The sequence below is a fragment of the Lactuca saligna genome, chromosome 1 (genome assembly GCF_052625555.1).
Source record: "Lactuca saligna cultivar CGN05327 chromosome 1, ASM5262555v1, whole genome shotgun sequence".
Classification (NCBI taxonomy): domain Eukaryota; kingdom Viridiplantae; phylum Streptophyta; class Magnoliopsida; order Asterales; family Asteraceae; genus Lactuca; species Lactuca saligna.
Genome location: NC_136417.1, coordinates 1,766,891 through 1,794,590, shown reverse-complemented (window position 1 = coordinate 1,794,590; position 27,700 = coordinate 1,766,891). Strand labels below are relative to the sequence as shown.

Here is a 27,700-nt window from a genome sequence, read left to right as displayed (position 1 = left end):
GGTTTGGGTTACAATTCTAGCGAAATGAACAAATTTATCACTTATGATCAACCAAATCCATGACCAAGTGATAATAAACAATAAAAAATTGTTATCAATGTTGAGATCTTCAAGTTGCAAGTCCTTAGGAAGACAACTTACAACCTGTTTCTTTTTTCCTATCATCCACATCAACCAATGTCCAGATAAATTATGTTTTAAATTATGTGAAAAAAAATAACAACGCACTTTAGGAAATTAAAGTAAAAAATTAATGAAATAACGATAAATTATCTTAAATGCAACGAACACACATTCCACGTAAAAAATAAATGAAGATATTATTGTAAAAAGTTAGGATTTAACATGGAAAACCTCATTTTTGTTGACTTTCTTTGTTAATTCATTATTTCTTATTTAAGTCAAATGGAAAAACACATATATAGCTTCCTTAATTATGTCTTGTCCTTGTTAAACCGACTAAGTAAAAATGGAAACATCTAAGAGTATCATTAGCGTAGGCTTATAAATTTGTTACTGATATACACTATTTCATATTACATTATACAACTTAAATCAAGTATAATAAATACTTTTTTGTTTTGAATCATACAACATACATGCAAAAAATAGTTATTAAGATCAGTCCCACACATAATCTCAAGTTGGCCTGTTAGGAACTCTCATCATGTAGTTTATCCATTGATAAACTTGTAGATTGATCATTTGTTCTTATCTCTCCATCTATATGTGAATCCAAGTGTTGCAATTGACTTTCTTTGTGTCTCATAGATGATTGGATGTCCAAATCATCTTGTGAGTCTTTTCGAGCGTGCCTTTGAGATTGACTTTTATTCTTATCTTTGTTCATGATTTGCAACTCATCTGCTAGTTGGTTGCTTCTTTCTTTCAAGAAATTAATACCATTTGTAATCTTTGACATTGCTGAATTTGTACCAGTAGTCTACCAAGGACCATAGTATTATAACACTGACTATAGAAAATCATTGAGAAAGAAAAATATGCAAATATACATACCTCATTCTTTGAGTTCATTCGTTTAGGTTTGGTTGTCGAAGACTTTTTCATTTCTTTTGTTGAATCAGAGTGTTGACTAGGAGGTAATCTTGAAGAAAAGGAGTAGAAGTGTTGTTTGTCATTGTTATCTTTGCTAAAGTATGTATGTTGCTACAAACAAACATAAAAATATGAATTGTGAGTGTATTATAGAAGAAAATTAAGTAAGATAAAATGCTTGTAAAGGGAATTTGTATGTACCTTGCAACTGTTTGTTGGATCAAGTTGCTTATGTGGAGGTAATTTTGCAGAATAAGACTGAAATTGATGCTTGTTATCCTATCAGAATAAAAAAACTTATCTTTAGGGATCAAATAAGCTTAATGTAATCAACTATTCTTAATGAAGTTTTATATCAATGTAAGATGTGTGAATTTCTTTAAAAATAAAAGATATTCGATATAATATTTTTGATGTACATTTAATGATTCCAATAAGCCATCATGAATAATAAAAAAATATTAATACAAAACTATATATATATATATATATATACACACACATATACATACATACACACACACACACACACACACACATATATATATATATATATACACACACATCAAGAAACAACAATATGCTACCTTACTCTCATGAGAAGTAGTTGTTGCTTCATGAGAGTCTTGTCTGTATCAAACCAAGTGAATATAAAGAGTAAATAGTTATAAGAAATTAATCTTGACAAAGTGAGAATTGTTGGAACAAAACAACTTACAGTTTTTCTGGTTTTGAGTACTGGTCTTCGGTATTGCTAACTTTTTTATGTAAGCTTGTGACATCACTTTCTGTCTGGAAAAATCATTTGAATTGGTGTGTAATAATTTAATGAATATTCAAATCTCATAAACAATAAAGTATAAGATTAGAAAACCTTTTCATGTGAAAATAAGGCTTGTTGAGATATCTTAATTCTAGTCTCAAGTTTTTTCCTCAACTCTAGCTCCTTTCGTAGTTGTTCTTCTAATCTTGCCACCTGTACACATGTAATTTAAAATACCAATACGCGCCAAAGAAATATTTTATTAGAGAAATAGGTCCTATAGCTTATATATATATATATATATATATATATATATATATATATATATATATATATGTATATGCATAGGTACAATCAATATATTGTACATACATCTTGCTCGAGTTGCAGACGATGCACCTCAAAAGCTCTCTTTTTGTTTAACAAATCCTCTTTTAAAACTGAGTTTCCTTTTGCCTGTGAAATTACATATTATTTTTTCATAATTAGCATTCCATTATATTTTATGAAAATGGTTAAAATATGTCGAGAATGTAAAAAATGCAAAGTTACTACCTCTGCTTCAACTTTTACTTTAAGTTCTCCTTTAGTGACCTCAAGCCTTTCAACTTGAGCACTAGTAAACGAAATATTCATGAAGTATTGTTAGATCTTAATAATTTATATGATTATAATTTATAAATCACTTACTCTTTATTGGCATTCGATGCCTTTTTATTTACCTATAATTAAACAAACGATAATTAGTAGCCAAAAAGGCAACACATATTGTAACTAAAATATAAATTTTACATGTGTGTGGGTGTATGTGTGACCTACATAACATACTGATACGTACACTTGTTCGACGAGAAGTCATGCGTTGCGTGTTTGGAGGTCTATCTGTAGTGGTTGAAGATCGATGAATATTATCACTTGAATTTGTATCTGTACTTGCATGCACATTATCATTTTCAGAATGTTCAACTGATTTTGTTGTTGACTGTTCAATACTTGATGTTAGCTTTTTTTCGGTATCAAGATCATTAGTTACTTTGTGGGAGATGGAACGTGAAACATGACCAAGTCCCTGCATTTTCTAAATTTATTTTATGAATCTACCATAAAACTTGTATAACCATTGAATAACAAAATGAAAAGTGTAAGAATCCAACCTTGTTATGACTTTGATGATTATCTCTATCATCACCACTCTGCCTCGATGTTGATGCATGTATAAAATCTTTATCTGTATTAGAACTCCCAGACGAATATTCACCATCATCTTCATCATCATCTTCATAGATTTCATCTTCACTAAGCTCTTCACTCTCACTTCCAAGCTCTTCCGAATCAGAGTATAGATCACTTAACATGTCTCCTTCCTATGAACACACGTATTAACAAATATGAGTGTCAAATAAGTAAAACCAATAGGAATAATAAGAACATATGTTGAAATTACCCCAAATATGTTATCGTATTCTTCTAGAAGGGTGATGATAATTGCTTGAGCATGGTTAGCAGCTGCAGCTGCTTGAAGAAGTTGAGCAGATCCATCACCACCACCCATACTAAATTGACCATCAAGGTTACATTCACCAGCCAAAAGGGGACGAAGAAGTAGTGGTGCCATGCAAGCTGCAACTGCTGAAACACTCATTCTGTTCACTGTCTTGTTGTCAGCGACCGTTTCCATCATTATTAGAATTCTATAAAAAACCAATGAACATGAGATATACAAAATGTATTAAGGTGGAAACTAATACACCATTCATAAACAAAATGTTTTATCTGATACCTTTGTAATAAACGTCGATTTGGTTCGGGGAATGTGTCGCATATAGTTGTACGTATGGCATTAACTCTCGTGGCTCGATCGGTCCCTAACCATAATTTGTCATTACAAGCTCCAAAAAACCATTAGCAACATTGTTTATAAATTGTTACATTAGAAAATAACACGATGAACTTACGATACGCATCTAGCAAAGCATTACAACAGGATGCTGGAACCGGGGATGATGGCAACTCCCGAAGAACATACTGAAACAAAAAAGGCATGAAGAGTTTACAATTAAAATTTAACATAAGTACAATGAGGGAAATGGAATAGTCTAGCAACGTGCCAAGAAATAACTTGCATGACTTACCTTTATACAATCACCTATAACATGTGCATCCTCATCTGCAGTAAACTCCACCTTCCCTATATGAAATCACAAACATTCTCCAATATGCGGTTCTTTCAAACATATCATACTCCCTAAATTATAACTAGAAAAACCACTAACCACAATGGTGCTTCACAATGGAAAAGAAAGGTCATATATTTAATATATTTGTAGTTATATACTCACCATGTTCGTATTCTTGGATGCGACGCTCTACATCTTCTACATCCGCAGCTTGCCTCAATATGCCTTCTACTTTTAATCCTTAGACATTCAAAGACAAACAACTCAATAAAAATGTAGCCACAATAATATGGATCATGCTAATCTTGGAGAGTGTGTTGCTATAAAGTTAAGAGTCCTATATTAAATGAAAGCTTCATCTTACCATGATCTTCAACATATCTAAGGGCTTTCTCCAAGAAAGATGGGGTTCCATCTATATCTTCCAATGCAAGTAAGATTGGACGACCAAGGACCAATGATGTTGTTAGCGGTTGGTCGTTTGCTATTGTAAGAGAACAAAAAAGCAACATAGATTATATATTGCCATATGAATCTTTAATCACAAGATTACCAAAATTACAATAGAAAATTTCGAATAAGTTGTTTCTCGAAATATTATTCTTACATTGTTCCGAAGACCCGTAGGTAGTATCAATGTTCTCATTTTTCAATGTTCCATTGTGCCCCACTTTTGGGCTAGCACTTGGTGCATTTGCCAAAGCCTCCTCCAATGCATCCTTCCATTCATTTAAATCATCTACAGTTTCAGCCTACAACAAAAAAATCCACTTAACGATTGTAATTAGAAACAAGCTACCAACCATTACCCATTAAGGGGAAAATATCTTGATACTTGTAAATAATCAGACTAGTACATGTTCGATGACAAAATGTGACACATTGTGTTTTTCATTATCGTGCAACTCTTTAACATGCAAGTTGTAGGCATATAGAGCTTCATAACAGTCTGAAAAAATTGAGTTCCAAATTCAAGTTATTACATTCCCATTTAGGGAAAACAAAGTGAAATGGAAAATACTCTACAATAGAAAAAGTTTTATTCGGATCATTAAATAATTAAAACATGGATATTGATTAGTATTGTATAAAAGCAATGTGTTTAATTTATGTTAAATACACAGCATAAGATTTTTTTTAATAATAAGCTTAATATTATAAAATAGGATGATATGCAATATCAATGCTAGTGAGCAGATTGTTAACACAAAAACATAAGTATAATATACAATTTGCTGTTACATTTAAACTAAGTTTATGAAATAACACCTTAAGAGTAAAAGCTCTCCCATCACGACCATCTGGGAATGAAACCGTCAAGAGTTTCTTATCTACTTTAACAACAACACTGAAATTCAAAGAAAGATTTTTAGTAAGTAAAAAAGAATCGAGAACAAGGTACAAATATGTAAAATGTAAAATATTAAAGGAATTAAAGAAAACAAGCTACCTTCCCGAACTGTTGATGTCTATGCCACCAAGGGTTAGATTAACCTCATATCCTCTTTGAGATGCAACATTCTGAACATGAAAAAATAAATTTGTTAATGGATCTTTAATATACACAAGGTGAAACAATGTCCATAGGGAAACTAAAATTATTATTTTAATACATACTTTACATATGAGAAATATAAAACAAAAAACTCCCCAGAGACTTAAATATGCAACTTACTGGATCACTTCGAAAGAAAACTAACGAGGTTTGTGTCAAAACAAACCACCTTTTCTTCCAAGAGGTCCATCCAATCCCTACATAACAAGTGAAATTTAAGGATTTAAGAGAAAATACGGTGTACCATCAAAATAAAAAACAATTGGCAAATAAAAATGAATTTGTCATAATAGTGTTAGGGATCGGTACTAAGGTTCTCCTTTTAATGAATGCATCATACATACGTTGTATTATAAATGCTAAATGATCTACAATTCAACATAAGTGTGTTCAAAGAAAATTTTACTTTTATTATGATTTCTTATATGGTAAATTATGCATATTTTGCTTCAATGTTTTAGTAAGGAAATAGGATAACAAAAGTTGATCGCGTACACACAAACACACACCATATTCTTAGTTAATAACCAAACATAAGATATATACATGATTATAACAATACGTACCGAGTGGTGATAGAAAACAAATGTATTAGTTGGAAATTATTACATGTAAGTTATTGAACAATTTATTAAAAGGTGACATAAATATGTGATTTAAGTTTTGGTTACTGGCCATAATACATGATTGAAGCCATAAACAATAAGAATGTAAAAATGAATTTAAACAACCAAAATAAAATTAAATAAGAAGTTTTTTCTTCATATAATTCATTTTAATCAATCAAGTTTGCTACATTTATAGAGCGAGTTTCATGCCTATTCATATCCAATGATCAAATATGTTCGTTTTGTTAACTTAAATTTGTACAAGAGAACACTTGTAATCACGAGGTTATGAAAATAACATACCTTTGGATGACAAAAATAATGGACCACTTTTGTATACCTGCAAATTAATATTTATATATCAAAACAACAAAGAATGTGGAAAGTCCCAACCCATCATATATATATATATATATATATATATATATATATATATATATATATAGAGAGAGAGAGAGAGAGAGAGAGATTAATTCCATCATTCAATTTGTTGAGACAAAATCCAAAAAGATTATAGCCCAACCCATCATATATATATATATATATATATATATATATATATATATTAAAACAACACAGAATGTGGAAAGTTCCAACCCATTATATATATATATATATATATATATATATATATAGAGAGAGAGAGAGAGAGAGAGAGAGATTAATTCTATCATTCAATTTGTTGAGACAAAATCCAAAAAGATTATAGCCCATGTGAAGAAGCTAGTTTCAAGTGTCCATTTCTACAATAAAATGGCTTAAGGAAAGATAATTTAATGCACTATACTCATAATTGTAGTATGTTCAAGATATTTAAGCATAACTTTGTAGCTTTTTGGTTAGTCTTGATATGAAAACAAAGCTTTATAACATATTCTACAAATGGGAATTGTCGGTGTTGAATAGACAAGAGGATCAATATAGATTATGAATTAAAAAACAATGACAAAAGTAATAGTCAATTAAAAAGTTAGTTAAAGAAAAAGGATAACCTTGTTTCCATTAAGAGAATGTTTGCTCTCAGACATTTGTGCATCCTCATGTGGAGATAATGTACCACCACCACCATATCCCTAAAACAAAATGATAACACTCACTTATGAAGAAATCCCATGAGAATCCAACAAAAGTTACCATCGATTACATATTCACATTGACCTTTACATACTTATATCAACATAGAGGTTGGATAACTGAATATATGTTTATACATGTATCTTCAGTGATCAACTCGAAGAATCAGATTGAGGTAAATATGTAGAATATTATAACAATAATAAGTTAACTGCAACTCTCGAACCTGAGCGAGAGCGTCAACGCTTGTTTTTGAATCTGAGTTGGTATTCACATCGATGTTGTTGCTACTGACAACTGAGTTGTTATTTGTTTCAATGTTGTTATCGGTGATGACAGAGTTATTGTGTTTCAAATTAGCATTATTGTTTTTGCTGGTTGTAGCTGCAAAGTTGTTTGTTTTTGACTCAACCATATTGCTCTTCGAATCAGATGTATTGAATAAGGGATTAGGCATCATATGGTTCTCAATATCATTTGATTGAGATTAGCTTTCACTCATTCAAACAAATAAATAACCTGTATTCCTTATATCACAATCAGCAACACAACATGAATTTTTAATGCAAAAAAACATATATCGAGAATGAAATGCATATCACTTACAATTGTTGATGAAATTGAATCTCCTGCAAGGAAAAGGGTAACATAATTTAAATGATGATAAATGAAAACAAGAAAAAAATGAATATAAAAAAGGATGATTGTCTTTCTCTATTTTTATTAATTTTTTTTTTAGGATCAGGGATATTTATATGTAAATCTGATGTATTAATTATAATCACCAAGTTCCAAGGACTATGGTTCTTTAGAAATTACAAGTTTATAAAATTATAAAATACCACAAAATATTAAAAAGAACACAAAAGTAACCCAATGGAAGAAGAACGTTTTATGAAGGAAGAAATAATAATCAAAATAGCTAAATAAAATGTCAAAAAGATTGCTATATATATATATTCCGCGAAGAAAACCGTTAATATTTATTGTTTAAAATAATCAACATCGAAAATAGAAAAAGTTATACTTAGATGCTTTAGTGAAATAGTTTGATGCATACAGATTAGACAGGAAGATATGAGAGACATGTTTCTTTCATTTTTTGTGGGCCACACAATCCTTTCTCTCACCTAAAACCTAAGGAATGTGTGAGAAGCTCCCATCACTATTTTTATTATTTTTTTAAAATATATTTCATACGTATATTATACTATACAAAATTTAAAACAATTTTGATATATATTTTTATATTCTTTAATAGGTATATAATTTTATAAATATTAAAAAAGATAAAAAGAAAAAAGAAAAAAAAGTCCAATAGTATGAAAAAAGAGAGTGCGACACCCCCTCCCTCCACCTCTTTCCCGCCGGTTGCTTCCCTCACCCAAGAGATGATGTTCCAGAGTGAGAGAAACTTCCCTCACCCCTTTCCCGCCGCTATGATACCGTCCGGCCTTATATCTCAAAAATGACTTAAAATTTTGGTATTTTAATAAAACAAAAATGACATACTTGCAAGAAATAAAACATGGTCCAAATCAGCAAAAAGTGGTATAGCTAGGGACCAAAACTGTAACTTACTCTAAATTAGTAAATTACCCGAGAATATCTTTTACATTTGAATATCGGATCCCTAGCGAGTTCGGGTCGGGAATATAAGATGAGCTGATAATTCACGTCTCTCGATGCTAAAAAAATTCGTTTCTTACGTATTTTAACGTACTAATATTCTCAAGCCCTAAAATCTCGATCTGCAAATCTCTACAGATTCCACCAAGAACTCACTAGGAAACTCATCACGCCTCAAGATTTTCTTATATGTACCGAAATCGTCATTGTAAGCATCAATTTTGTGGAAAAAGTAGTGACTTCGATCTTTCTGAAGGCATCATTTGATAATTACTGTCTGAGAAGTTGTCTTGTAATTGAGGAATCTCTCTATGATTGTTGTGGAATTAGGATTTTATTGTTATTTTTCTGGATGCATCATCATTTTGTATAGATGCTTGTTAGACGGGATCTAGGGTTTCCCTCCCTGGTGTTCCTGGTTGTGGTTGTGGTTGTGCCAGTGATCGTGCTCATTATCCGTCGAAAATTACGGCATTCGGTAGCGAGAAGTGAGGAGATTAAGAGGCTTGTGGTATCGGCTTCAGAGGAGTTAGCTAGGGCTGAGTTTGAAGCCCGAGAATCGTACTATTACACTGCGAACGCTACGCCCTCGGCTAGGGTTTCGGTTTTGACTCCCGCTTCGGTTCCGACTTACGTGTCGATTCCATTGGGCTCTCCGTTGAAACCGCAATACCAATGTGCTGTTTGCTTTTGTCCCACCACCACGCGTTGTGCCAAGTGCAAAGCTGTTCGTTACTGGTACGCTTAATTAATTCAAAGATCTTGAATATGAAATAAATCGTCCTTTTCTTTCAGTTCTGTTATTGTGCTTAATTCTAATGGAGAAAGACATAGGAAAGAACACTGGCACAACCACAACCACAAGTGGTTTTTTCTTCTTTTCCACTTTGCTTAATTCTAATGGACAACGACTTAGGAAAGAACACTCGTTTTTTCTTCTTTTCCACTTTGCTTAAACGAGGGGACAAGTGGTTAGTTTTGTTTTGAATAGAAAAGGAGGGTTACTTTCTACGTTGGTGCTTAAACTTAACTGAAAATGGTCCATCTGATAAGGGCATGGGGGTGTGATAACCTTTTAAACAAGGTCACCAAATAACGTCCCCCTTTTCTAATTTAGATAGTAACGGTCATGTTAAGAATTAATTGATGCTATGCTCTGATGGCCCAGCCTATGATGGAATTCATGCATATACCCATTCTTAATTCCTAGTCAATTCCTTGAATGAAAGATTGTTTGGTCATTGAGAAGTACATATGACATATAAAATGGATGTTTTTAGTAACACATAATAACTTATATGCAATTTAACATGCATCTTTAGCACAATTTGTGGGCACATCCGACTTCACATTAGGTCACATTTTCTAATATAGCAAACATTTGTGCAGAATTTAGTGACGTAAAAAATATTTTTGAAACTTAGGTTGGGTCTGTAGTATGTATTTGGCTCTTGGTAGACATTCTTACTTATCAAGGCTTTAAGTATTTTTGCTGGTGTTTCATTTGAAAGTTCTTCTATTGAATACAAGATAATGTTTTTTTTTTTTTTTTTTTTTTTTTTTTGGTTTAAAGAGAGCTGTGAGTAGGATAATTTAGTAACAGGGGTTTAGATTGTCGGATTTCAGGGAGACATAGGCTTACTTTTGTATTTCTCAACACTTATGGTAAATCTATGTATACATATTGTATTTGATGGATCTTAGGGAACAATTTAGCCTTTATGGTGGGAAATTTCCAAAATGATAATCTGAGATCATAATCCCCCCCTCCTCAATTATCAAGTGAAGATGTGATGAGTATGAAGTTGACCTGTTTTGAAATGCTTTCATATGATAGACTTGTAATATCTTTATCAACTCTATCCTTTGAGATTGAATATTTTGAACCTGGATTTCGGCAACTTCATGTTTCTGTCTTGACATTTTTATTTTTTTATATAACTATTTCACTTTGGAAAGGTGGAGTTGTACGCTTGTATAAATACCCTTGTGTTGCTCAAGACTTGGTGTGATTCACTGCAGAACCCTTAGATTTGTATGTTGTTTTATCAGTAGCTTACCCATCCAGCAGACACTAAAGTACTTGGCAATTCAACATATCATTTATTCAGCCATATTATGAGCATTATGTTAACTTGTAGAATAAACTGGCATGTAGAGTAGTTATGGTTACATGATACATCAAATAAGGAGAAAGATTTGGTCTAGAATATTACAGGAACATGATTTAGAAGATCGAATCTGTATTTGCTACCAGTGTGTTATAAGTTATAACTGCTTCCAGAAACCTTGAGATGTGCAGATTGTTATATAGTGAATAGTTTCTAGTGGTGTTTCAAAATTTTAGATATGGGTGTGATGGAGATTTCATGTATGAACTAAATTGGACATGTGAACAATAGTAGAGTCCTACTTTCAAATATGTTTTTTTTTTTTTTTTTTTCCTTGAATGGAAGTCTCATGTTATGCATGGCAATTTCAGCTCTGGGAAATGTCAAATAATTCATTGGAGACAAGGCCACAAACATGAGTGCCGTCCCTATGTTGCTGTGAGTCCAATCAATGATGAGGGAGGCAGCTCTTATAGGCAAGTGGATCATGAAGATCAAAGTGACACTTTTGATACTGAAGCTCAGCAAACTTTTACATCGTCTGTGACTGGGAGATTCCCAGAAAATTCTGATAACAAGGATGATGAATCATCCCTTGCTCACCAGCAGGGTAGTACTAAAATTTCTGCAGGTATTACTGTTGAGAACTTAGTGAAATCATTGCACCAGACATTGGGTAGCCCTGCCAGAAAGTCTACTGGTTTAGGGAAGAACAATCTTAAAAGATCCAATCCAAGTGATGAAGATGCTCAGTCAAGTTCATCTTGTTGGACAAACAACGCGTCTTCATTTTCTGAGCCTTCTACAACATCTTCTGGTTTCTGGGATACGACTGTTGATAACAAGAAATCGAGTATCAATGATCATGATGATTTTGCCTCAGCTGGCAGTTACACTGCTAATCAGAATAGCAATATTGCGAATGGATGTATTGCTGATAAAGTCATAATAGATGGTTTGGGAAATAACAAGTTCAATGATTGCAGTGATTCGTCAAAGGATGATACTTCCAAGTTCAGGGAGTCTAAAAATTCTCCTTCTCATCGTGCTTCAGTGCTTAAAGATGATAGCTTATATGATATTTCCAGTAACAAGAGTAGGATTTCCCACACATCCAAATCTAGGGAAATAAGTTCATCACCAAAAGCTCCCAACACCAGTAGTAGACATCCATCTCATGCTACAAAGCCTGTGAAGGTGGATGATGACACCGTTTCTTCACCCAAACTCACAGAAACTTGTCGTATTAGAAGTGGATCCAAGACATCAAAATCAAAAGCTGTTGACCAGGTCAAGCCCTCTAAGTCATTAGAGGGAGTAAGTGACAGATACGCTTTCAAGGTCTGACTTGGAACCTTTCTTTCTTGTTTTTTTTTTTTCTTCTAATTTTCACTCTATGAGATTTATAAGGTGAGATAGTTTTGGTATAATTTTGATACAGGGTCTCTTCCCATACGAAATGTTTGTCAAGCTGTACGCCTCAAAAAAGATTGAATTGCAGCCTTGTGGCCTAAAAAATTGCGGAAACAGGTAGGGCTTGGCATTAGCCTGTTATGTGCTTCTAATTATTTTCTTATTTAATTAAATAGTTTCTATATTGATGGCATGGCGCACATGTTTTGCAGCTGTTATGCTAATGCGGTGCTCCAGTGCCTGATATACACTCCACCTCTGACTGCTTATTTTCTGGAAGGGCTTCATTCCAAAGCATGTATGTTATCATGCATTAACAAGTTGTTTCTTTGAGCTGAGTAAACTATTATTAAAAAAAAAAGTGTTTGTTAGGTGATAAGAGAGGATGGTGCTTCACATGTGAGGTTGAAGGCCTTGTTATGAAGGCAAAAGATGGGAACTCTCCGTTGTCTCCCATTCGCATACTTACCCATATTGAAAACATCGGAAGCAATCTTGGGCATGGGAAAGAAGAAGATGCACATGAGTTTCTAAGGTCAACTTTTACTGTTACAATCTGATATGGAACAAGAACAACTTATTGATCTATTTATTTATTTATGTTTGTGTGGTGTGATTAAACTAGTAGTGAATTTATAATTACAGGTATGTTATCGATGCTTTGCAAGCAGTTTGCATCAAGGAAGCTGCAGGAGCAAATGCCTTGAACTCTTTGGAAGAAGAAACAAGTCTGATTGGGCTTACCTTTGGGGGTTATCTACGGTCTAAGGTGATTTTTGACTTTGAGATATAAATTTAAATAGTGACTAGACTCTTTGTATTTATTTTGGTTTTGGATTGTTATATATAATAGATCATTTGCATCAAGTGTGGAGGCAAATCGGAGATGCATGAAAGGATGATGGATCTGACAGTTGAAATAGAAGGCGATATAGGAACTTTGGAAGAGGCTTTGGATAAATTTACATGTTGTGAGATTCTGGATGGTGAAAACAAATACAAATGCAGCAGGTTGGTTTTGGTTCACCTATCTTCTTTCGATTACATCCTTTTCACTGTTATATGGTGTATTAATTAATTTGCTCTTAAGGTGCAAATCCTATGAGAAAGCCAGAAAGAAACTGACGTTGTTGGAGGCTCCTAATGTGCTTACTATTGCATTGAAGAGATTTCAGGTATATTTTTACCACAAAGATATGTGTGCAAGTCTTGTTATGTCACTGAATCTGATTCATTGATTGATTTACAGTGTGGTAAATTTGGGAAGCTGAACAAATCGGTTGAGTTCCCAGAGATTTTAGACATGGCTCCGTATGTTAGTGGGACAAGTGATAAGTCGCCAGTTTACAGGCTTTATGGGGTGGTGGTTCATGTGGATACCATGAATGATGCCTTTTCTGGTCATTATGTTTGCTATGTTAAGAATCATCACAACCGATGGTTCAAATTTAACGACACCATGGTATGTGTATTCACCATTTTTTTTTATTTAAAAAAAAAAAATACCAGCTTTCATTTCTTATATGAGTTATATATCATGTCAATGTAGGTGAACGAGGTGGATCTTCAACATGTATTGACAAAAGGCGCATACATGCTCTTTTATGCAAGGTATTTTTATCTTTTTTATTTTATGTTACTATTATTAGTCAAGCAATTTTGTTTTGTTTTGTTTTTTAGGTGCTCCCCACGGGCCCCACGATCAATACGCAGCTCAATAATCCAGCATCAAGATCCACGGAAACAGAAAACATTCGTTCACTCCACTGAACCTTGGGAGGCTTGCAATTACCAGCCAGCTTCTCAGCCTGGGCACCGGCAGCGGAGTCTGGAGGAGGAATCTTCCTCCTCCAGTGACAACTCGGGGTTCTTCTCGGAGTCATGTTCTTGCAGCACAGACAGCAGCACCCAAAGGGACTCCAGTGATCACATTCCGGGTGACTGGGAACATGATTACTGGAACAACAGCAGCACCAACATCAACACCAACACCAACACCAACACCAACATGAACGTGACCTCGTCGGATTCCGACACCTCATCCACGTCTTCCTTTCCATCCCCGTTGTACTCCAGGCTTTCTCACTTGTACACTTCAAGGACAAATGAGGATGAATGTAGAAAGTTAGATTGTAGCTGTAATAGTTGTAGTAGGGTTAGGGTAACTAACTTGAACCTGGATAGATTAGGGTCCAAACCAAGTGCAAGTGTAACCTTTAGAAGATCGGCAACCAGGGGAATGTTGGACTAAAAAAACCTTTTTAAAAAAAAAGAGGTTTTTGAGTAGAGAGGGAATTAAGTGTATCTGTTATCTGTATCTCTCTGTATGTATGGTAATGGTAATGGTAATGGTAATGGTAATGGTAGTAGTTTGGAGTTAAGTCACTCTCCTCTCTTCCCCTTCCCCCTTATTAAATTATAATACAGGTGCCATCCACCATTTACTCTTTTTAACTAGTATACAAAAGTGCCAAGTTTTCAACAAAATCTCTAAAACACAATTTTTTTAGGTCGTAATGTTTGACAAAAATAAAGTAGAATTATAAGTTAGTTTTTTAACAGATTTTTCAGTCCAACATTTCACTGAGGTTATGTAATTTTTTTTTCTTTTTAAATATATTTTTATTAGTTATATTTAAACAAGAGTCATTTTGTTGGAACGAATTAATCAAGAAAAAGGTTATAAAATGATCCCAGATAATATAAAGAAAATATCATGCTAATTTCTTTTTAGTTTTATGTTAATAAAATATATTATGTATTTATCTAATAGTATTGAATTATTAATCCGTATTTTTATGGAGTATTATTTTATATTTGTCAGCTACCTTATCAATTCACAAACTAAATCTTTAGTTGTCAGCTAACTTTATTTCGGTTAGTACCACAAAAACATAATCTTTATAATCTTTACTCTTTACTTGTATTTTGCTCTGAACTTCTTACAATTAGGCCATCAGCAAGCCTATTTTCAATTTGATCACATATGGGCCTTTCACCATCTACATACCTCCGTCCGAAACCCGGTTCAGTATATCCATGACTGATTAACCCGGTTCGACCCAAGACCCGATTTTCCACAACAGCCTTTAACGCTCTCCTTAACAGCCCAACGTCGTCCTCCTCCCGCAGTTCCACCACCACCTCCGCCTTAGTTCGCCCACCGATAGTCGCCATCTCAGCCTTCACTGCCTTCCCGCGGACTGAATGAATCGCCTCTGTCAAGTCCTGATTCAGACCCGGTCGGTCCTCGCAACAGACAATTGCTCGGACGGCTGTCTTGTTGCCACTGGCGACGTAACCAACGCTCATTTCGTCGTTCTCGCCGGGAATAAAAAACGATTGCTTGTCACCGTCATGATCTGACGGAGCTAGGTCGGCGACCATTTTTTTCAGCTCTTTTAAATGACGCACAGTCTCTGCTAGCACCGAGGCTTTATCGCTCTGCAAGTGCAACGTATGTAATGTAATCTTTTTTAGCTAAAAATTTAGGAGATTAATTCTATTTATTATCATGTATGCAAGATTGTAGGTTAATACCCCAAATGAACAAATAACTACATCGGTTGGTTTTTAACTTTTTAGCACCAAAATTATAATGAAGTGTATGTATGTTTGTGTTTTGATACTTACTTTGAGTATTCGAGGGAAGAAGTGTCTAAGAGAGTCGTAGTGGCAATTGATTCGTCTTCTACGTTTACGCTCAGACAGGGCATGCTTTTTGGATGCTAACTCACGAGTAATCTCTTTTACTTTTGTTTGTTTCACCATTTCTCTAACTGTACTAGTACTACTAATTGAGCAGCAGCTACTTGAACTAATTCCACTATTCAACTTTACGTTCTTCATCTTCATATCATCACCACCGGTGTCATGCATGGCCTTGAACCGAAACCATTATGTTTTTTGCTTTCTCGTGACAAGAAAATGGGGGTGGAGAAAGAAAAGCGATGATGAATACTTAAGCAAGTTGATGGCAAATATAATAGACAAGTATCTCTTCAAAATATTTTTCATAATTTTGTCATAAATATTATTGAATTTGAGTTGTAAGGAAACATAAATAGGGTGGGATATTTGAGATTTTGAAGACTTAATTAATAAATATATTGTAAATGTGTCCAAAATGTGTGACAAATTTGGCAGAAGCGTCCTTTGATCTTGTTTCCATATAGGAAACATTTTGTATACTATGCTTTATGTATAAGTAATAGTTGTCGTATTCTAATTTTGTTTTGTATTATTATTTTTAAAAATCAATGTAATAATATGGTTATTTCACGGACTAATTTAATGTAAACGATTCTTGTACACAGTATACTGTTGAATGATATTGTATTATCAGCATTGCAAAATTCTTGTACATAATATATTGTTATTATAATATAATTATATCATATGTTTTGTTTACAAACACTGATCAACATAATTTTTGATGATAAAGTCGTTACACTGTAATATGGAAAAGACAAAAATGAAGGGTGGTTGTAATGTTGTGAAAGGGGATTCATTCGTAGGTGGCGACAGATTGATATAATGATGGTGGGGCTACCTCAAACTCAAACACACCAAATGCCAATTGGCAATTGGTTTTGGTATGTACGTATGCTTGTTTTTCGTATGTTGTAGCTTGGTCCCCAACTTCATTTCTGCAAAATATTCCTTCCTTCCTTCCTTCCTTCCTTCCTTCATGTGTACATTTTGGGACCACACACAATAAAAAAGTTAACACCACACAAACATCCTAACCTAAATAAGTTTAGGAATTCAACATCCCCGAAATAATACTTCACGGAATATCTTTATTAAACAAAACAAACGGAAAAAAAATAATAATAATAATAATCAAAATGCCAATGTTTTTTTCAACATAAAAAGAAAAATGAGGGTTTTGTCCAATAAAAAATCTATTACCACCAACCCTGCTTGAAATATAAGCTTTACATGCTTAACCCTCTTTTGTTAAAATGCTAATATGCAGATTAGGTGATCGTTTCCTATGTTTATGCGCCTCAATGGTCCAAACTTAGTACCCCCCTTCAATATCTCACCACTAATTTCCCCACCCCATAAAAATGTAATCTTAATTTTACCCTTCAAGAAACTTGCTGAATACCAACAATTTGACCAAATGATCATCCATTTTTCAATCAATCCTATAACCTTCTAATGCAAGTTTCATAAACTCAAGCAATGAGGAATCACATGACAAGAACCATTAGGCTAAATGGTAGCCAGAGGCCCGACCAAAAAAAAGACTCTTGTGGACAATATGGATTCTTAGTTGGAGAATAAAGAGGAAGAAGAGGATGTTGACAAGAGCTTCAAGAAATGCATATTCATGGTGGTGGGCTAGCCACATCAGGACCAAGCAATCAAAATGGCTGGACCAGAATCTCCAAGGTATTGATATCTTTATCAAAACTCATACTTAGAGAAACAAAATTCAGTTAGTTTCTGGGGTTGTGTTCCTTTTGGCATTACATTACTTGTGTCCATTTCTAACAATTTGTTAGTTTAAAGAAAATATTATTTCTCAGAGCTTCAACAATGGCGTCTATTTGAGTTTTGAAACGTGTTAATGTGTTACTCATGTTGGCTTTCAGATATGGAGGAAAAGGTAGAATACATAATGAAAATCATCACAGAAGATGGAGACTCGTTTAGGGTTAGGGCTGAACAATACTATCAAAAAAGGCCCGAGATCGTAAACTTCGTAGAAGATACTTTTCGGGAATATCGAGCATTAGCAGAAAGATACGATCATTTATCGAAAGATCTACAAAGCGCGAATCGAACCATCGCCGTTATCTTCCCCGAAAGGGTACAAATGTCAATTGACGAAGAAGACGATGAAGATTTCACGTTTAGTGTAGAGGAACATGAAAAGCACCCTACAGGTGCGCCATTGCCGTTGCCAACGTCGATGCTAGAAGCACCGAAACTAAACCATCTTCCAAAAATGGAAAACGCAGTTCAAGCAGTGCTCAAGAAGAAGAAAGCGCCAAGAAAAATGATGTCAAAAAAAGGACTTATCAAAATCGGGGTCGATGAAAAAGCTCCCGTAAAAAGCTCCGGATTGAGTAAAGACGAGGCACTTGAGGAGATCGATAAGCTTCAAAAGGAAATCTTAGGGTTTCAGACTGAAAAAGAATTTGTAAAATGTTCATACGAAAATGCGATATCCAAGTTTTGGGAAATCGAGACCAACATCACTGAGATGCATGCTAAAATTAGCAATTTGCAGGATGAGTTGGAGGTCAGGACTGTGATCGAGGATAACGATGCTCAAACCTTGATGGCATCTTCGGCATTGAAAATGTGTGGAGAAACACTCGCCAACTTGAAACATAAACAAAACCGCGTTGAAAAAGAGGCGACGGTTGAACACAAAAGGGTTGGCGACATTAGAAAGAAGTTTGAGGCTCTGATGTCGAGCAATAACAGTAATTCAGATTTTAAGAACATGGAGCAAACGAGCCAACAAGTTAAAGACAAAACAACAAAAATCGAAGAGAAACAACAGAATGTAGAGAATAGAGATGGAAATGGTCAAGAAGGATTGATCGAAAGTCAACCCAAATGTAATTTTGACCAAAAAGAAACTGAAACGGTTGAAGATAGAAAATTGAGGATCAAAGAAGATATTCTTGGAAAAAGCGAACCTGTTACTATCTCTAAAGTTGCTGAGAAGATTGAGAAACTTGTTGATAAGGTCATCATATTAGAAATTGATTTGGCGTCCCAGACTGCACTTGTAATGAGGCTTAGATTCGAAAACGATGATCTTCATGAACAACTTCAATGTTTGGAACATGACAACAAGAACCTCGTTGATGATTCAAATGAAATGAAGATGAAGATCAAAAGGCTTGAGGAACAATTAGAAGGAATTCAGAGCCTTGACCAGAAAGTCAAAGGGCAAAATGTGCATTTGGAAACCAGGTTCGATGATGCGAGTGTTAATCTTGATAATGCATCTAATGAGCTTTTAATCGCTGAACCAGATGAAAACCCTTCAGACGATGAGGAGAAGAAAGAATATGATAAAATATCAGAAGTAGAAGAAGAGAATGATTTAGAAAAGAAACCTAATGAAGATAATGATGACTTTGAGGGCTTTGTAATGAAACCTAATGAAGATAGTCATGAGTTAGAGGATTCTGTAAAGAAAAAAGATATGGAAATGGAAAGAGGAAAAGAGCTTGAGCAAGAGCAAGAGAAAGAGAAAGAGCAAGAGCAAGAACAAGGACAAGGACAAGAACAAGAACAAGAACAATCATTGACAAAAATGGTGATCAATGAAGAACATGATATTGTTGTTGATGTTAATGGTGATCAAATGGGTAAAGAAGATCAATCGAATTTGAAGCGTAAATTTTCATATGAAATAGAAGAAAGAGAGAAAATGTTACTTGAGGAATACAAATCGACATTGAGAAACTACAAGGAATTGAAAAAAAAGCTCACTGAAACCGAAACAAAGAATCGTGCAAGATTGTTCAAAACCGCTGTCGAGATGAAGATGTTGAAAAATTCAAATGACTCGAAAGATAACGAGATTCGGTCGTTACATGAAAAATTAAAACTTTTTGAAACAAATTTAGATAAAAATATAGACTTTGAAGTAACAAAAGCACAAGATTCAGTTATAAAAGAAGTTGAAACTACGGAAATTGATTCCACTGATGAAGGGGCACATGAAAGAGAAGAATTTGATGAAAAAAAGGAAGGTGATCAAGACTCAAATGGTGATGAAAACCTAGAGACTGAAGTAAAGAAAGATCCAGATTTGAATGATGGTGTTGATGACCCTAATGAAATTAGAGAAGTAGAAGATGAGATACGTAGAGAAATCGATGAATTTAGAAAAGAGAGCTTAGAGTTATGGTTAAGATTTAGTACAACATATCACCAAATAAATAGGTTTCAAGATACAACAAATGACCTACTAAAAGAAATACAGGAAGCAAGAGATGCAAAAGAAGGGAAAGAAAAGAAACAGGAATATGGGCTTGGGCATGCGATTAGTAAACGTCACTATCATCAAAACTCGTCCTCTTTTGCCTCGGATATTCGACCAATATATCGACATTTACAAGACATGTTGGCAGAAGTGACTCTATGGTTGGAATCAAGTGAAATTTTAGAAGACGATTTACAACATAGATTAATATCACTTTGCGAAATTCAAAATGAATTAGCAAATTTGACAAATGACGATTCAAAATCTGAAAAGAAAGCTAGACCACTTAATGATTGTCAAGCTGCAAAATTTCAAGGGGAACTTCTTAACATGAAGCAAGAGAATAATAAAGTACTGGATGAGTTACGAGCTGCATGCGAAAGGGTCAAAATGATACATATTGAAATCGAAGAGACATTAATAAAGTTGGATGCGGATCTTGGTAAGAAAAAAGGGTCAAACTCTAAGTCAAAGGTACCTTTCAGGTCATTCCTTTTTGGGGTTAAGTTAAGAAAGAAGCATAGGCCTTCTTCACTATTAAGAGGTATGAGTCACTCATTGCAAAGACAGTATAGTAAAGTCCAAGAATCACCACAAAAAGAGAAAGAAGCTAGCTAAGTATGGAACTACTCTATAGTCTATAGTGATTAAGCAATATATAGATATTGACATCAACTTAAAACTATGTCCTAAAGCATATAGTTTATATGTATATAGATGGAAAGAACCCTATAGTTTCTCATTGTTCTTCATATATATGTAATGTAGTTAATCTCATAAAATGACTACCAATAGTATGTAGTTTTGTCACTGATCTTTTAATTGTATTCAATAGACCACTGATGTTTTTTAGGGTCTTATTTCACCATTGAAGTAAATTTTAAAAGGATAAATATTATTAAATTCTATTTGAGGTGTTGTTCATTGTGGCATTCAATATGAATATGATAGAATTTATTTATTCAAGTGGCATAATATTGACATTATGTCAACTGTGACATCTTTTTTTTGGAACATCAAATACAATATGGCATAATTATCCATTTGAAACGCATTTTAATTGTTTATTTAAAACCCCAAAAAACTTATTTACATTGGAAAAAAATAAATGTCCTGAAGAACATTGAACAAATTATATATTATTGGATGTCTGTAACATCCCAAAATTCATGACAAAAAATTCCATTTTTAAATAAGTTGTTATAAAGACCAATAGTATAAAAACGTTTATAATATCATTCCACGTCAAATCATTATATCAATAATCAAAACATGTCATCATAAAACAATATCATAGCATAATTCCAAAGATCTCATGTGCGGAAAACATAGTGTGATGCGTTGCGATCGTGCCTGCTCATTTTCTTTGAAAATGATGTACCTGAAACCAAAACTGTATACCGTAACCACGAAGCTTAGTGAGTTCCCCAATCATACCACATACCATACAAAAAAAATACTGCCATGCATATCTGGGTGCCCGACCTACCCTGGTGAGCATATCTGGGTGCTCAACCTACCCTTGTCAGGCATACCGGGGCGCCCGACCTACCCTTGTCAAGCATATCTAGGTGCTCGACCTATCCTGCCAGGCATATCTGGGTGCCTTACAGAAACATCCCAAAAATACGGACCATAATTTTCGTTTTCAAATTATTATTAAATCATAAATCATCCATAATCATAAATAAAATCGTGAATCATGTATCATAAGGTGTCATAATATCTGTCACATATCAAAATCTCATATTAAAATATCATAGTAAAACTCCCAGGCTGAAGACTGTGGTGTGTGCCATGCGATCATCCCGAGCCTTTCCCTTTGCTAGTGGAAGTACCTGAAACCAAAACTGAAAACCGTAAGCATGAAGCTAGTGAGCTCCCCCAAACTACTACATACCATACACATATAACATGCGACTAAAGTGATATGGGCCCCACCCACACTCATGGAGATACGGGCCCCGCCTACAGTCCGCTACTTAGGAGATACGGGCCCACCCACACTTCGCTGATTTTGAGATACGGGCCCTGCCCACACTCAGTTACTTCGAGATACGGGCCCCACCCACACTTTTCTACTATGAGATATGGGCCCCGCCCACTCAACTGTTATGAGATATGTGTCTCGCCAACACTCAGCTACTAAAGAATATACAAGTATCACATAGACAACATGTATAACTAGTTCTATCAGTCAAGCATATATCCATAATCAAACTAAAATGTGAGATATGGGCCCCGACCACACTCGGCTACTAACATATCATACTATGGGTCGACCTTGGTGCCTTACACCCATTCCTATTGAAGGGAAACTCACCTCGTACGACTGACTGCTGAAAACCTGAGTGAGGAAATCCCTATATGCTGCTCCGACGACTCTCCGACTATAAATTCCTTAATAAAACTCAATCAAAAACTAATAACTCTTCATAGGGTAAAATGACCATTTTGTTGGATTAGTGTCTAAGCCCGTAACCATATTTGGTAAGTACTTGACCCGGTTGTGCATGGTTCTTTTGAGTTGCCTTCACCAAAGCAACTTGATTAGAGAAATAATAGAGAAAGAGGTTATTATGATTTATTAATATATTATAGGAATAATATATTAAAGGAGAAATCATATTTGTTTAATTAATATTGGTAAATAATTAATTAAAAATTAATTTTGTGATCAAATGTAATTAATTAAACTACAGGGGCTGAATTGTAATTATATGATAGTTGCAATTAGGGAAATGGATGCCCTAAGGGATAGGTGGACGGATTCAAGGGGATAAGCCCTAGAATTCGTCCAAGGATAAGGATATAGACTTATCTTATGGATTGCTTGGTGGGCAAGCAACTAAATAAGGATAATGACTAAAAGCCTGATCTCTACCCTATATAAAGACCCCTTGGCTAAGGGAAATCGGCCACTTGATTCTAAGAAGCCTTAGAGCCGATTTCTAGCCTCTCCCCCCCTCTCTCTCTCTTGCCTCTCCATTTGCTCTTGGTGTTTGTGAGCCATTAGAGGTACTACACTTGTGGTACTTCCTTTCCAAGACAAGAGATTGAAGATTTGTGTTGTTATTGCAACATAACAACAAGAGGTATATAATCCCTTCTAGCATATAAATTTCTAAATACATAGGTACATGCTAGGGTTCTTCTTGTGTACATAAAGTTGTGTATCTAATAGAGAAACATAGATCCAAATCTAGGGTTGCATGCACACATATGATTGATTGTATAAAACCCATCAGTGGTATCATAGCCTTTGGTTGAATTGTTTTCAATTAGTATTATACAGTTGTATAAATTTGACACTTTAGGCTTTATGGCCAATAAACCCTAGGAGGCAAGGATTTCGATTTTAAGGTTCTTGAACCCTAGCGTTCGAAATTTTGAGAAGGGTTTTCAAACCCCTTTCCTTGTTGCCCAATATTTCGAGATCTAGGGTTTGCAAACCCTAAATTTTCGAGATATGCCTCCTCCCCAAGATAAGTTCCTAAAATTTAGGGATTTGGATAATCCCATATCTTGTAATTATCCTTTAATGGTTAAAAATGGTAATTAAAGATTTTTAATTATCCCATCCCATATTATCAAAATTTAGAGGGATTTAAGGGATTAGGATAAAATTAATTGTTTAATTTAAAATAATCCTTTATGATCTAGTAATTCAAATTAATTGTTTAATTTAGATAATTGTTAAATCAAGAGTTTTAATATTTAAAATTTTAACTTAAAGGTAATAAATTTCGAAAATTTTAAATTGAAATTAAAACCCTAGTATTTTAAAATGTTTAAAAATACATCCTATACTATTATATTATTACAAGATTAATATATATATATATATATATATATATATATATATATATATATATATATATATATATAACCCTAGTATTTTAAAATGTTTAAAATACACCCTATACTATTATATTATTACAAGATTAATATATATATATATATATATATATATATATATGTATGTATGTATATATGTATGTATAACTAAAATGCTAGTCTTACCGTTAGTAGGCCTCATTCACGAAGCCGACCTATAAGGGGGTATAAGGTTATGGCCTATAAAATGACCGTTTAATGAGTATCCACTCTTACCCACCGCTTCCTTGATTGGTGGAGGGTCGTTAGCCGAACGGGTAGGATAGGGCAATCCTCTCTTCATTAATAAGTATAATGAAACTATATAAAGTAACTAAACGTTTTTACAAAAATTCCCAATCCTAGTTACTTTAGGCAAAAGTGAATTGATGCAATCCCATGGAAATTACACTTTGCACCCTTGCTAAGAAGTTAGTGGAGCGTGTGTGGTTAACCGACACACTAATTGGTTCTAATCAAAGGTGGCAAAGGGTGACTCATTGTTTGTCATAGTTCGATGGAGCGTGTGTGGTTAACCGGCACATCGAATAGGTGATTGTAACAATGAGGGCACCATTTATATTTGTATGGTTATTCACACCCGCTTTGTGATCCTCGACATCCCAGTCACAAACGAGAGAGGCATATCGAGATATAAACATGCCATTGAAAAGTTCAATGAATCTTAAAAATCTAGGAATTCTCAATACATTTAAAACCTAAGCCTTTATGTTTTTCATGGTGAAGAATTAGTTAATCGTCATTCACTTACCTCCAAATTATTTGCATGTTGGATTACAACATCCCTTTTCTAATGTGTAAATAATGTTGTTGGATCCTAGCCCTAATTTTTCATTTTGGGTGTTTAATTAGGGATTCAATTCTAATCAAACTTTATTCCTTTCTATTTGCAGATGTCTAACGTAAACGCAAACAACGCTGCTGCTGGTTCATTCTCGCTAATGAGCCTATGTCAAAAGGTGACATTTGACGGATCGAATTTCAACGAATGGATAAGATACATTCACATGATTTCCCGCTACGAGGACAAAGAATATGTCCTCGACGAAAAGCTTGAAAAGATCAATCCGGAAATTGCTACTCCCGAAGAAATGGCCGTCTTTGAGACCCATGTGCGTGATGCAACGAAAGTCCATTGTATTATGCTGGCCACTATGAATCTTGAACTCCAAAAGTCCTATGAGGACATGTATCCTTATGAAATGCACCAAGATTTGCTGGAGAGGTACCACCAAAGCGCAAGGCAAGAGCGCTACAAGATCATCACCAACATGATCACTGCTAAGATGGGAAGTGGAGAATCCCTAACCTCACATTTGCAAAAGATGCAAAGGTATGTTGATCGTCTTCGCAAGTTAAACGTTAACTTTGGGGAAGACTTGGATATGGACATCATTCTCCACTCCTTGACCTCGTGCTACAACCATTTTAGGATGGCCTACCACATGAACAAAGAAGAAGTCACCCTAAGCAAACTCCAAGGACTGCTGAGAGCAACCTCAAGGACAAATCTATTGCACCAACTCCCACTCCACCCGTTGCTCCTGTTTTGGCAATTAGGCAAGGGAAGGGCAAAAGGAGGAAGGCTCCTTCAAAGATCCACCACAAGGGAGAGCCCCAAGATGGTTCCTCTACTAGTGGAACCAAAGTTGGTACCGCTAAGCCAAACTCAAACCCTAAGGAGGCAGAGTGTCACCACTGCCACAAAATAGGACACTGGAAGAGAAGCTGACTGGAATATCTGCAAGCCATCAAGGATGGGAAGATCAAGCCATCTTTCGCAGGTATTTACACAATTAAATCTAATGATTGATCGCGTACTATTTCTTGGATTCTTGATACAGGATGTGGTTTTCACACATGTTCTGATTTGTAGGGAATAAGAAGAAATAGAGATGTGGAGTGTGGAAGAATAAATCTAGTCATGGGAAATAGAAGATCGTCGCCTTTCACAAAGATTGGAGTGTATTCTTTAGCACTTAGTAATGGATTATGTTTAGATTTAGATAATTGTTGCTATTCGCTAGATATGGAAAGAAACATCACTTCATTTCCTGGTTTGTTTAGACAAGGATTTAGATATTCGTTTGATAATGATAAAGGTTCAATTTATGCTTAACTAAATGGTGTTTTATATTTTGAAGCATTGCCTTGTAATGGAATTTATGAAACTATTATGGTTGTTGATAACTTAGGAAATGATGTGTTGTGTGTGGATTCTTCCAATGGTTTAGATAAAACATGCTTGTGGCATTGTTGTCTTGGACATGTCAACAAGAAACGCATAGCCCAACTCCAAAAGGATGGAGTGTTGGAGTCATTCGACCTTAGGGATGATGATGTGTGTGAGTCTTGTTTACTTGGAAAGATGACCAAGTCACCCTTCACTGGTACTTGTGAAAGGGGTGAGGGTTTATTGGATCTCTTACATACCGATGTGTGTGGGCCCTTTAGATCCACCACAAGGGATGCAAACCACTTCTATGTGACTTTCACCGATGATTATAGTAGATATGGGTATATTTACTTAATCAAGCACAAGTCAGAAACCATTGAAAAGTTTAAAGAGTTTAAACAAGAAGTGGAGAATCAATTGGGCAGGAAATCAAGATGCTTTGATCCGATCGAGGAGGAGAGTACGTAAGTCTTGAATTCCATGACTATCTCAAGGAATGCAGAACAGTTTCGCAATTGACGCCACCTAGGACACCGCAGTTGAATGGTGTGGCTGAGAGGTGTAATCGAACCTTGTTGGACAGGGTTCGTTTCATGATGAGTCGTGCTTCACTGCCTATCTCATTCTGGGGGTATGCCTTAGAGACTGCCGCCCATATCCTTAACTTAGTCCCAACAAAGAAGGTTACCAAAACACCTCACGAGATGTGGACAGGGAAAGCTCCCTCGTTGGCACATATTAAGGTTTGGGGTTGCGAGGCTTTTGTAAGACGAGAGACTCACGACAAAGTCGAACCTCGGAGTGAGCGATGTATTTTCATCGGCTACCCGCAGAAATCCTTTGGATATCTCTTCTATACACCGAGTAACAATGTTGTCTTCGTTGCGAGGATAGGGGTTTTCTGAGAGCGAGAACTTATAAACCAAGGAAACTGTGACATCCCCATTTTCACGGATAGAAAAGACCGATTTGTTTATGCTTTGTTTTATAAAATTAGAGTAATCTTTTAAAGAAAATGGTTGTGGAATTTGTTCCCAAAACAAGATATGATAATAACTTATCAAAACATTTCTCAAAGAGAATGTATTTTCATTTAATAATAAAACCTCGGGATGTCATGTTCCGATACAGACATATAAGCATAAACAGAACTTACATTCAATTACACTAATGATTTACATCTCCTTTAATCTCTCAGTGCAAAGCAGCTTCGTATCGATAGTTGTGATACAATTAAACTGAGTGGGTCAGGCTTGGGAGCCTGGTGAGCATATA

The 27,700-nt window shown here is 34.8% G+C and overlaps 4 protein-coding genes across 4 annotated transcripts; 2 read left to right on the top strand and 2 right to left on the bottom strand.

Annotated features, from left to right (window-relative positions):
- Nucleotides 1-502: 502 nt before the first annotated feature.
- On the bottom strand, nt 503-8,944 carry LOC145011657 (rho GTPase-activating protein REN1-like). Its single transcript, XM_078970680.1, has 26 exons — nt 8,833-8,944; nt 7,840-7,862; nt 7,460-7,752; nt 7,152-7,232; nt 6,463-6,499; nt 5,672-5,748; nt 5,447-5,517; nt 5,266-5,344; nt 4,604-4,748; nt 4,361-4,480; nt 4,159-4,236; nt 3,952-4,007; nt 3,775-3,844; nt 3,600-3,684; nt 3,264-3,510; nt 2,974-3,183; nt 2,658-2,888; nt 2,510-2,541; nt 2,375-2,435; nt 2,192-2,275; nt 1,931-2,032; nt 1,775-1,848; nt 1,644-1,686; nt 1,258-1,335; nt 1,018-1,167; nt 503-943 (listed from the first exon to the last, which is right to left on the bottom strand). Exons 3-26 carry the CDS (start codon nt 7,691-7,693, stop codon nt 653-655), a joined length of 2,736 nt encoding a protein of 911 aa, XP_078826806.1. The 5' UTR covers nt 7,694-7,752; nt 7,840-7,862; nt 8,833-8,944; the 3' UTR covers nt 503-652.
- A 7-nt stretch (nt 8,945-8,951) lies between these two features.
- On the top strand, nt 8,952-14,767 carry UBP16 (ubiquitin-specific protease 16). Its single transcript, XM_078969756.1, has 11 exons — nt 8,952-9,600; nt 11,345-12,314; nt 12,415-12,503; nt 12,599-12,684; nt 12,759-12,921; nt 13,032-13,155; nt 13,240-13,397; nt 13,477-13,561; nt 13,636-13,848; nt 13,936-13,997; nt 14,067-14,767. Exons 1-11 carry the CDS (start codon nt 9,236-9,238, stop codon nt 14,635-14,637), a joined length of 2,886 nt encoding a protein of 961 aa, XP_078825882.1. The 5' UTR covers nt 8,952-9,235; the 3' UTR covers nt 14,638-14,767.
- Nucleotides 14,768-15,296: 529 nt separating this feature from the next.
- LOC145047456 (transcription factor bHLH131-like) lies at nt 15,297-16,265 on the bottom strand. The gene is made up of 2 exons (XM_078995730.1): nt 16,020-16,265; nt 15,297-15,830 (listed from the first exon to the last, which is right to left on the bottom strand). Exons 1-2 carry the CDS (start codon nt 16,263-16,265, stop codon nt 15,297-15,299), a joined length of 780 nt encoding a protein of 259 aa, XP_078851856.1.
- A 1,060-nt stretch (nt 16,266-17,325) lies between these two features.
- LOC145010196 (protein NETWORKED 2A-like) lies at nt 17,326-21,194 on the top strand. The gene is made up of 2 exons (XM_078968968.1): nt 17,326-17,789; nt 17,993-21,194. Exons 1-2 carry the CDS (start codon nt 17,696-17,698, stop codon nt 20,968-20,970), a joined length of 3,072 nt encoding a protein of 1,023 aa, XP_078825094.1. The 5' UTR covers nt 17,326-17,695; the 3' UTR covers nt 20,971-21,194.
- Nucleotides 21,195-27,700: the final 6,506 nt, after the last annotated feature.